Below are 12,358 nucleotides of genomic sequence, written 5' to 3'. Positions count from 1 at the left end.
TTGAAGTCATCAAAGTCAAGGATGACAAACTACTTTCTGAATCTTTCTTTTAACAGTGAAGGCTGGGCATACTTTAACTTTCTCTGCTTCTCAAATCTGCTTCCCAATTTTTGGTATTAGAATATGGGCCACTTAATATTATATTAATTATAATTAATATAATAACAACAGTTATTATTTTAATAGTACAATATTTATATAATGTATATTAATGATTAATTCTCTTTTAAAATAATTTTGACTTTGATATTCAGTCATTTAACTGTGTTTAGAAAAATTGTTTATAGTCAGTTCCAGGACTGGGACTAGGGTGAGACAAGGGAAACACTAGCCATAAGTACAGAATTGGAGGGGGGTGCCAAAAATCTCAGTCATTAAGATAAATGATGCTTTCACACAGTATTTTTTTAAAAATCAAAATTAATGTGAAAATAATCCATCATGAACAAAATATCAAAATTTTACATAAAGACAGTGTTGAAGCTGGCCAGAAAGCTCACTCAGAGTGTGGTGCTGATAACACCAAGGTTAAGGGTTCGTTCGGTTCCCCATATCAGCCAGCACCAAACAACAACAACAACAACAACAACAAGTGTCTTAGCTCAGGCTGGTATAACAAAAAACTGTAGACTAGGTGGCTTAAATAAGAGAAATTTATTTCTCACAGTTGTGGAGGCTGGAAGGCCAAGGTGAAGGTTCTGGCTAATCTGGTTTCTAGTGGGGGCTCTCTTCCTAGCTGCTGATGGCCGCCTTCTTGCTGTGTCCACACATGTCCTTTCCTTGGTGTATGTGTGTGGAGAATGACAGAGCTATGGTCCCTCTTTTTCTTTTAAAGATACATCCTGTTGGATCAGGGCCCTACCCTTATGAACTCATTTAACCTTAATTACTTCTGTAGTGGCCCTGTCTTTAAATATAGTCAGTCATACAGGGAGTTAGGACTTCAGCATAAGAATTTTGGGGGACACATTCAGTTTATAGCAGATAGAATTGGAAAGGATGAAGATTAGAGCAAAGCAAGTGAGGTCAAGTCTATCTGCCTCCCTCCCTCCCTCCCTTCCTTCCATCCGTCTGTCCGTCCGTCTTTCTCTTTCTTTCTTTCACATTATTAAAATTACCATTTATCTTGACTACTGACTGTTGAGTTTCTTGGAGCTTCCTTATATTTTACACCTGAGGCAAGTGTCTTTTTGGCCTGACCTTTGTCTTGGCCCTTCTCAGCTATGTTTACCTGGGTTTATGGTTCACTGCCAGTCTTTTTGTAGGTGACTTTCCTATTCTTGAGTTCTTAATTCTGCTTCTTTGTGTATTGTAAATGTCTCCAAGTAATTTTTTTCCCGAAGAGGGTTGAATTTTTTGAGCCTCTGCAGTGCTGCTGAGTGGGCAGAGGGTGTGGAGTGTAGTATGGGCTCCGGAGCAGGCTGCCTGGGTTTTAATCTTCAGTCTACCACTTACCAGCTCTTTATGCCTGATTTTTAATCTCTCAAATGGGCATAGTGGTATCTACGTCATGGGGTCGCCATTAGATTAGATGAGTTAGTACATGTGAAGTACGTACAGTAGTCCTGGGCGCCTAGCAAGAGCTCAATAAATGTTGGCTATTTTTACTAGAGAGAAGATAATTTGGCCGGGGGTGAGCATGATTCCCCAGCCCCCAACCCCACTCCAAATCTGTAGACTTTTGTTTGCATTCTTCTGTTCATCTCTTCTTCTTCTGGCATTTAGTGTTGTAGCAAAATTGAAGATTAGCCTTATTTTTTTCCTTCCAGGAAGGTCTAATTTTTCTGCCTACATGATTGGAAAAATTTTCTCTTGATTTTTGTTATTCAAAAATGTTTTCCAACTTCACGAGCTAGGGATCCTATTCTCTCTGTCTACTTTTGTATGTGTTTGAAATTTCAGTAATAAAAAACCTGGGAAAATATCACCAAGCTGTGTCTAGGTGTGAGTTTCTTCCCACTGATTTTGCTGGAATGTGGTGGATCCTTTCAGCAGCCCCCGTAGCTCTCTGTTCAGCTCAGGACCTGCTTACTTACATCATTCTTTATTTCTGTTCTGTTGGTCTGGTCTCCCTCCTTCAGGAACACTGATCCTCTAGCTCTTGGATCTCTGTTCTGCACCTTCTCTATTATGTCCTGTCTCATGATCTTCGCCTGTGTCTTTTGCCAGCTGCACACTGGTAGAACTTCCTTATTGCAACACATGGCTTGTTTACAGTGTTGACTCTAATTTTTCCTGGTTTCCATGTTAATTTTAATTCTGCTAATACTGATTTAGTTTCCTCATAATTCCTCGATGCGTCCATCTCCCTTTTCACCTTGGCCTGTTTTCTTCTTCTGGCTTTCTGTTCTTATTTCATAGATGGCGCTTTAACCTGTATTGTGTGGAGGATACACCTTTCCTGGTGTTTACTCTGACATTATGTTAAAAATTTTGGAGACTTTTTCTTCCTCTATGACTTCTTGAGAATAACGTTCTTTTCCCAAGCACTGTACAGCCCTTTTCATTCACTCCATGCTAGAATTTTTCTCCTTTATTCCCAAATGAGGCAGGTCTCTTCAGACTCCTGAACCCATGATCATTTTTTAGAGCAGCTGGACTGGTCTGAGATGGGCTTCTCTACTGTGCTCACTCATTGGTTCTTTGAGACTCTGAATCCATAGAGTGCACAGAGAGCTACATTCCCCAGCATGCATTGCACCTTACTCGTCCTGTCCGGGCCTTTGTCTTTCCCAGGATGCAGTGCACCCTGGCGGGGCAAGACTCTGCCCCCACCCCGTGTGTCCCAGTTACCATCTCTGCATGATGGTGGCATGGAGGGGAGGGAGTACTGGGGGAAGCATTGCCCTGAGTGCCTGAGCAGGCAGCTCTCATTTTTTCCTCTAGTGCTTTTTAAGATTTTCTAACTACTCTAAAGGACGTTTACTACTTGTGTAGTAAAATAAAACAATTGTAAAGCAGTACTCAGTATTTATGGAACAGCTGCCCAGTATTTAAGATCTGAATCTAATTCCAGGTCTCTGAGGCAGGAGTGGGTCAGCAGGACAGGTAAGAAACGTCTATCCTTCTCTTATTCTTGTTTCTCAAATCCTGGGTTGGTTTTCTTAGTCCAGCTGCATCTGCCTTATTATTTATGGAGATTCCTCTCACGTTCTGGTTTAGCTTATCCTTCAGCCATTGGTTTTAGTGTTATGAGTTTTTCACCTTTTTAAAAATGATGTCAAGGGCTGCTATATAAATGCCTTTTTGCCGTTAAAAAAATTGTGGTCAAATACATTTAATGTAAAATTTTCCATCTTGACCATTTTTGTGCGTACATTTCAGTAGTGTTAAGCACATTCACATTGTTGTGTGACCAGTCTCCAAGACTCTTCATCGTGCAGAACTGAAGCTCTGTAACCCATTAAACAATAACGCCCCATTTTCTCCCCTTCACTCCTCAACCCTTGGCACCCACCATTCTACTTTCTGTCTCTTTTTCAACTTTCTACTTCTCTAAATTCTACTTTCTGTCTCTTTTTGCCATTTTTTATTTTTTAGAAGGCTATGAACTCAGTGTTCCTGAAACTTACTATCTCAATAGTCACTTATCTGTTCAGCACGTGTGTACTGAGTGCCCTCTTTGCCAGACCATGTTCTAGGCTTTGGGCACACAGCAGTGAGAAAGGGCAATATGGTCCCTGCTCCTAGGAGCTGCCATTCTGGGGAAGAGAGAGATGATAGGTAAATGAGTGAGCTGAACGGGTTCAGATAGTGTGAAGACCTGTGAAGACAGTGAACAGAGTGATGTGTGGCAGGGAGTGCCTTTGGGCACTGCTTTGACCGAGGAGGTCCCAGAAAGCCTCTCTGAGCAAGTGATGTTTAGCTGACCCCTGGATTTGTGCAGGAGGCCTCCTCCCCCCATGTGAAGGATTGGAAGAACTGCACTCTGGAGAGAAGTGACAGCATGCACAAAGGCTCTAAGACTGTTGATGAACTTGGCTCATCTGAGGAACAGAGAAAAAGACCACGAGACTTGGGCATAGTGAGCAGCGAGAAGAGGAGCGTAGAATGAGGTTGGGCAAGTGCTCGGCTCTGGAGCTGCAGAGGAAAGCCAGGAGGTTTAGATTTTATTCCAGCTGCAGTAAGAAGCCACTCGAAGCTTTGAAGCAGCAAAGTTATGTGATCTAACACTTGACATTAAAAGGCCTTTTGTATGAAAATATAGATGGGTTAGATAACACTGTGCACAGCCACACACATGCATAAGCACATCTGCCTCTGTTATTTTGCTTCTGTCAACCAGATTCCCTCGGGATGTTAAAAGTTTGGGATACTTATAGATTTTTTTCTTTGAGTAGCTCTAGTGAAAAGGCTGATGAATATGATTACTTCGTGTATGGAACATCTGAGACCCTGAAAGGTTGAGTTCTAATTCATATGAGTCCGTCTCTACCTTTTATCATTTATACTTGCTTGTAGACCGAGAACAGAATTTCCAGAGTAAATCAGCTAAGTTTGAGACCTATGTATTCTAATCACAGAATTGCTATGGGGGAAAGAAATCTACCTCTGATTACTCCTGTCCCCATTAGTAAGCATATCAAAATGTGCTGTCATAATAAGTGGCCCTTAAAAAAAACAGTATTAGAGTAGAAAGTCTTCTGCCCCCCTCCCCTCAAGGAGTTGAGGGAGGATTAGAAAAATGCTTTTAGTTTGCCAGGTTAGTATTTATAAAGATGTTTCTTGCTAGAATGGGATGAACACATCTGTTCTTAGTGATGGACTTCCTGACACCTGCCGTACCTAGCCAGCCAGGTCTGAAGGCGCGTTGCGTGATCACCCTGCAGGCATCTTTTTTTGAGCCTTAGTCATTAGGTCAGTTAGCATTCAAACCACATTTTCGGCAGCCTGTTTTTGATAAAATCTGACTTTTGGTTTTTATTGTAAATATTTAAAAATATTTTTTAAAAGTTAAAAAGTAAGAAAAACACCTTTATCTGACTTCGGTAAAATGGGGATTGTTTTTGTCTAGGGTTGCAGAGAGAAACAGCTTGTGATGATTCTGATCCTTACAGAAACTAGTTGATAAATAGATGATCAGAATTTACACTTGGTACCTGTATTAATCCATTTCTGTTGTATAACAAAATACCTGGAACTGTGGGTGATTTATAAGAAAACGGAATTTATTGCTTACAGTTTCAGAGGCTGGGAAGTCCAAAGTCCAGGGAACACATCTGGTGAGGGTCTTCTTTGGTGGTGGCTTTACAGCAGTGCAGGGGTCTCACATGGCAGAAAATGTCAGAGCAGAGAGAGAAACTCTCACATGTTCTCCTTTTAAAGCCCTCAGAACCACACCCTTGACCATCGTTATTAATCCATTCACTACTGCACGGTCCTACAATCTAATCAGCTCTTCAAGGCCCCACCTTTCAATTACCATAATAGGATTTCCTGCCTCAGCAGTTACAGTGGGAATTAAGCTTCTAATACATGAACTTTTGGGGGACACAATTCAATCAGTCCACAGCAGTACCTCATTGAAAACAAGACCCACCATGTATTGCATCGGGCCCATTTTAGGTAGGTCTCCTTGTACAGTGAGGTACAAATATATCCTGAGCTATAAATGTTTTCTTTGGAAAATATTTGGCATCATTCTAGGTCTTTATTTCAGAAAACATCCTGGGATGGCATGGGCCCAAGTCACATTCCACAGAGCAGCTGAAAAATGGGACACTTGGCTCTTTGCCATCAGCCAGTGCCAACATAACCTGGGCGATTTTACCAAACTCCACTGAAGATGAAGCGACCTTAACAGAGCCAGAGGTAAGCTAGCAGTCTTCTCTTAGTGCATTCATGGCTTGTGTGATGGCTTGTTCAATATTATAGTAATTATATTTGTAACTTGCTCATCTCTTTGTTTTAAGAGGAGACAAATTATAAAACGGAACAATTGCCTGGAGGGAGAAAATCAGCTGTGGCCTGCCTGGCACGTCTCTTGTTCTTGTGTCTAGCAGCTGCCATGGGTGAATTGTAAGCCTATGAATGAAGACTCTCCTATTTCCATTGAAATGGGAGTCATTTTAACTTCAAGTGGGAGAAATTCTAACAGACCCATTAAAATGATGCCTATTGACGTGATGGGAGCAGTTACAATATATCATGTTGCTCCCCTGAATAATGGCTTCTTGGTGTGGCTTGTGCTAATACAAGCTCCTGCCACACGTGCTCGACTCCTGCATGCTACTCAACCAGGCCAGGACCTGGGGGGCAGTGGTAAAGCTCCTGTAGGCAGTGTGCTGCCGCTTGGGTTCGGGCTGCAGAGGGTAGTTTCCCTTCCTTGTCAAGGAGGAGGAGCAACCCTGGCAGATCCTGATGACCAGCCGGGCTCTGACAGGCTTCGTGGACCATCATCTGCCCTCTTGGCCCAGCTCTCCTAACTCTGCCTGTAAGTGGCATCTGGAAGGGAGCCAAGTACAGCATTTCCTTTTGCCCATTTTCCTTTGTGTCATGAATGAATTTTTGTTTTTGTTTTTCTTTTGATGCACATGTCCTCTTGATATGGTCTTTTGAACTGGGTTGAGACCTACTTTACCCATAGGTTGTTCTTAATTTCCATTGAAATCATTTATAGCCTGAAGATTGTAGGACACTCACAAAATCGATTTTGTAATGTTGAAAGCCCCGAGGCAGCTTCTTCGTTCAAATGGTCTTGGTTATCAATTGAAATTTTTCTCCAAGCTTCACGATTTTATTCTCTTGACAGTGACTTCGTAGCAAAGCTCTTGTAAAGGCAGTATCATTCTGCCTACAGATCTTTCATTCGCTTTTTTAAAGTGCCTTAGCAACGTATGAAACAAATAGGGGATGGAAATTTTTGAAAGGCATTTGGTTTCTACCTGTGCTAGGAGTTTCAGGCTGGAAAAAACATGCTGCTGATGATGTGTAAGTGGATTGGAAGGTAAGTCGGCGACTGTGTCAGTGGGAGCAGCCCTGCGGTCCTGTTGCTCATTTGGGAGACTGGGTGGCTTGACATTTGAGGATGGGGTATCTAACTGCTAAAGGGTTGAAAAAAATACAACATCCATCATTCTCTCGGGAGAGAACCTTTCGGGGTTTATTCCGTAATGAACATGTTTTAAAAGTCTTGCTCTGGAGGGAAAATAAAAGGGTAAGAAGGTGAGTTATTAGATCTTTAATAATCATTTTTTGGATCCTCATTCCTGGCATTCTTGGGGCCATACCCTAATAAACTTACTTGTTAGAGCTGGTGATATCCCTTACTCTGTGAATGTTTAGTGTTTCTTCTGTTTTCCCCCGATAGGTGCTTCCTCTGACCCTAAAGTTTGAGAGGCCATGTCTGTTGTTTTTACATAAAATTGTTGCCCACTTTGCCTCATCAGTCAGTAGCATTGGCAGAAAATAGTGTATAATCGCCCATGAGAAATAACTAGCTCCCAAGTGCAACTTTTTAGAAATACCCCGAAGGAGAAGAACTAGGCAGAGCTTTTTTTGTTGTTAGGAACAAGCATTAATTTCTGGTTGTCATTCTTGCCTGAGCAGTCTAAGAGATTGTTGGATGATTCCTCACAGCAGTGAGAGACCTATGGGGTGGGATGGTGCTTTGATGATTTTCTGAGAAGGGAGATGTAGAGTCATTTTGCAAAGACTCCCCTCATTTTCTGCAGTGACAACTCTGGTGCAGGATGATCAAAACCCAAACAGCTGGTGTTGGTTGGAACCTGTTTTTCTTTTTAGGCCATTGTGCTTTGTTGCATTTTTGGTCTTAATAGATAAAGAAGCTAGCAATATCCACCCAATAATTTCTCTTTCTGGGAAAGGAAAATGTTTCCATTGCCTCCCTTCTGTACAGTTTGAAGAAATAAGAAGGAATGAATTGAAATTCCTTCATTCTAAAAGGCTAAAAATTCCTTAGGAGATGGTTAACTCTTTTGATATAGAGAATACAGTTCCTTCTGTGAGCAATCATTGGGGAACTAATTTTAGGAATTGTAGTTATTGTGGTACTTTAGCTAAGTAAACTGTTTTCTTCTAGTTTATTGTTTTGATCATGTTAGGTCTTTGGCGGTAACAATTAGGATACAAAAGGTACTTCCCTCCACTGCTTCTGGTGTACCATAAAATAACTTACATCTGGAAAGATAATGCATTTTCAAACTTTATTTAATTCCCAGCAGGGTAAAAGGTCACAGAGCAGTGTGTATTTAATACATAAGTTAGAAGAGAACTGTGGTTGGCTCTGTTATCAAATGCAGTGACCTTAAAATTTTATTCTCCTGGGGCTAGAACTAGACTAAATGTGAAAACAAAATATTCTTCCATAATGAAATGACTTAGGATTGTGGTTTCACCCATTAAAACACTTTTTCAACTCTCTAACACCATTTGAAGTTTATTTAGACAGAAAAAGTTTTTTGTTAAGCTTTCTTTGTTAAATATGTCTTCTTTTAGGATAAGAAGGATGGTGTTTGAGGTAGAACCAGCTCTCGACCTTCACTGCACCCTTGTGATTGGAAAGATTGGGAATCTAACAACTCCAGGTCCCAGACTTTCTCGCAGTCAGGTTTCTAAATGCATAGCAGGTAGATGCATTTGTGTGGGTTTTGGAAGACCAAGTTCTTTCTGCTGGCAGGCAAGGTCATGGAAAGCAGGGTGTTTAGAGACAGTTGCAGTGGCCAGACTCTATTGTTCTCAGGCCATAGTCCCACCTGCCTGGCTGGGTGTGCAAAGCTGTTTTGGTGGCAGCAGTGATAGCTTCTTGAACTTTGGATCGTGGCTACTCACAATCCTGTGTCCTTGAATGCAGAAGTCTAAGGGGTCCCTGACTTCTGTTCCTCTAGCCCTTTCAATGATTCTGTAAGCACCTATTTCCCGTATCAAATCCCTTTCTGTTGAAATACCTGGAGTGGTTTCTGTTTCCTGCACTGTACCAGGAATGGTTGGGCTGCTGGCACAGGAGAGCACAGTGCCACGAGGAGACCCATTCTGAATGACAGAGCTCACATGTGACCATGCACTCCCACCTTCCTGGAGAATGTATCTGAGGGACAACATCTTAAATTTTTAAAAAAATTCAGGTTTATTGAGGCATAATTCACAAACAATGTAATTCACTTTTTTAAAATGCAATTTTATCAGTTTTAACACATCAAAGTATAGAACAGCTCTATCCTACAACACTGCCCCAGTTCCCTAGTGTCCCTTTATAGCCAACTGTTCCCCTTAGCCCTTGGCAACCACTGATCTGTTCAGGGTCCCTAGCATTTTGCCATTTTCAGAATGTCCTATAATGGAATCATATAGGATGTAACCCTTTGAGTTGGGCTTCTTTCGCTTGGCATAATGCATTTGAGATTCATCCATGGTATGTGAATAATAGTAACTCATTCCTTTTGTGTTGAGTAATAGCCATTGGATCCACAGTTCATTTATCCACTATTTGAAGAACTTTAAAAACTTCCTCAAATCTTCCATGCATAAGATGAAAAAGGGAGCAGTGAAAAGTAATATTGTGTTAATTATTTGATGCAAATATCTGGTGCCCAGACACCTACCCCTGGCTTTAGGAGAATCAATACTGTTAGTCCCTCACTGGAGATTCCTAGGCAGAGGGTTTTTAAGTGGCACCTCAGTAGCATGCTGTCAGCTCCTACCAACCTCTGTGTTGATCGTCCTGGTTAGCAGCTTTGCTAGTTAATTGTCTGGATGGAAGTAGCAACAATGCTATCAATGGACCACACACTTTACATCCCCTAAAGGTTTAGAAAGACTTCTCTTAGTGTCCATATGTACTGAGCACTAGACCAGCATATAAATTAGCCAAATGGATTTTGGTTAGAAAATTGCATAATTGAATTTTCAAGTAAGTGTATCATAATCACTTCTTCTCAAAGGCAGAAAAATTGTTTTAAGAACAAAAGGAGATTGATATAAAAGATTTAGCTGAGTTCTGCCTCAAGAAGAATTTTTATGCTCTTGGTTGAATTCTTATTTTAGCACTGAACTTTTGAACCACTTAACAACATATAAAGCTGTCTATTTGAAGTCCTCTGATGTTCAGGTTGAAGCCTCGCCAGTACAATCCCCTCAACCCATTTTTATCATCTTTCTGTTCTTCATCTCAATGACACATAAGCGTATAGGTAGATGTTGATTGAGGATGTATCAGGTGTGGGAGGTGATAGAGTTTTGAAGATAAACAAGGCAATATGTTGCCTTGATTTTTTTAGATAATTCTTTTAACACAGATTTTCAATCTTATAGCTTGTTCAAAATATTTGGCATGTATTTATTTGCTGTCAACAGTTTAAACAAGGAGTGAGGCAGCTATCATTATAATGATTGAAAACCACTTTATTGAATCCTGGGATAACCTCACAGAGTTTTAATTCCAAGTGGTTTCTACATAGGAAGCATCACTAATCTCATTTAAAATTTGTTGCAAGTAAGCTCATTGGATTACCCTTCCCCAGCCTACTCCTTATCCCATCATCAGGGATTTGGATAGTTTGATTGCATCTCCTTCTTAGATTCTGTAAAACAGACTTTTTTTTTCTTTGACTCACTAAAATCTTAGTACAGACTTCAGAGGTCAGATGGTCACTCCCCAAACTAGCATTGTTCACTAACTTGCTAAGAGGAATCCCCCCAGGATACTTGCCCTGTTATCTCATAGTCAGAACTGGACCACACACCTAGCCCAAGAGCCACAATGGGTCACTGGATTTCCATGAGCCACCCTCCCTGGCTGTGGAGGAGTGTGCCTTACCTGAGATCAAAGGGATCTTGGTTCCCAGAGAGCCCAGAATTTGGTTTCTGTTAACAGATGAAAAGAAGGTAATGGCCTTTGGGTGACAAACTGTCTGCTCTACCCCTAATCTACCCGAGCAGATTGTCTTTATGCAGAGGTCATCTTCAGCTTCCCAAGACTTTTCTAACCTGGCCATTTCATTTCATAGACCAAATTATTTGAGGGCAGACCCCACGTCTGATTCCTTTTTGGAGACTCCAAAATATTTAGGAAAGTATTATGCATGTAGTAGACACTCTGTAAATACTTGACAAATGAATGAATGTGAGTGATAAAGGTCCATTGCTAGTGTTCATGACTAAATGGCATACTTCTCTGTGTTTTCATCTCTATTCTGTGCTCTTTCCTAGGGGTTCCGGTAGCCCCAGAAGAAGTAAGCTTAACTTATTGAGTGCATATGTCTTACATATGCTCCTTTGGTGAAAGATTCATTAAGGACCAGTGTCCTGGATCTCTCCAGGCAGAAGACTCTCCTATTAATTGGTCCACTTTTAGCCATTGGCCTTGAGCAGCTATTCAACAGGTTCTAGACGGTTGTGGTTATATGTGGAATTCTTCTAACCTTTTAGAAGAGCCACTGAAGGCATTCCATATAGATCCTGACACTAGAGGAATGAACAGTGATTTGATCATCTGGATTTTTTTCTTCTTTTCTGAATGTTGGTCTAGAGAGAAAGTAGTTCATCATTCTGGCAAATGTAGAAGGTACTCCTCCTAGCTCTCAGACCCTCAGGACTTATTAAAAGTCAGAAGGATACAGGTTGTTACTTATGCTTGAAAATACACTGCTCCCTCATTAGTTTGCTCTGTGTCCCTGCATAGTAAGATGGTGATTATTCATCTACTCAATTAATTGTTTATTCATTCAGCAAATATTAATTGAACTCTTACTATGTTTGGGGCATTAAATGGCACCCTCCTTAATTCAGCAGATTTTCATAAATCTTATGAACCCAATGCATATTTCATAATAGCTATAATTATTTATATCTTGAGATTAGAAGCAGGAGAACTGGTTCTTGGCTAATTGATGTTTCCAACGTTAGCACCCCAAGACTGTGTAGGTCCTGGTGGCCATGGCTCTACGTGTGGCCTGTAGCAATGGAGGTGCCCATCTCTGAGAGGATGTGGAATTTGAAGATGTGTTTCTGTGGTACTCTAACAGGCTGTAATTGTTGTGCCTGCCTTGGTTAAGAGCTCCTTTCCATCTTGCAAAATAGCATTTTTCTGCTCTCCTTCCTTCTTCTTGACAGCTCAACAACATAACCATCTCACTCAAACCTAAACCCTGTTGTGCATTTTTCAAGAACTTCTTGGATGTGGTTCCTGGCAGCTTTCACAAGCTCTTTGACTACAAGGCATGACATTATATTTTCCTGTGCAGCTTTGGGAGATGAATTTCAGGTTATTCTTCTTTTTTCCTCTCTCTGTCCCTTTTCCCTTCCTCTTCCTTTCTTCCTTTTTATGGGTGATAATAAGGTTTTGTCTTTTTGGCTGGGTGTTACCTTTAAAAGAGAGGGGCGGTATATAGTGAAGAGTCCC

General features: G+C 41.0%; 1 protein-coding gene across 2 annotated transcripts in view; it reads left to right on the top strand.

Moving 5' to 3' along the window:
* The window catches only part of OSBPL10 (oxysterol binding protein like 10), a 270,826-nt gene that overhangs the window by 211,859 nt on the left and 46,609 nt on the right, over positions 1 to 12,358 (top strand). For both annotated transcript variants that reach the window (XM_063115072.1, XM_063115071.1), the window contains one exon: positions 5,660 to 5,811. In XM_063115072.1, coding sequence (XP_062971142.1) covers positions 5,660 to 5,811 — 152 coding nt within the window. The remainder of the gene's footprint in view (positions 1 to 5,659; positions 5,812 to 12,358) is intronic.

Source organism: Cynocephalus volans, chromosome 11 (genome assembly GCF_027409185.1).
Source record: "Cynocephalus volans isolate mCynVol1 chromosome 11, mCynVol1.pri, whole genome shotgun sequence".
Taxonomy (NCBI): domain Eukaryota; kingdom Metazoa; phylum Chordata; class Mammalia; order Dermoptera; family Cynocephalidae; genus Cynocephalus; species Cynocephalus volans.
The sequence above is the reverse complement of the archived record's forward strand: the minus strand, read 5'-3'. Positions and strand labels throughout refer to the sequence as shown.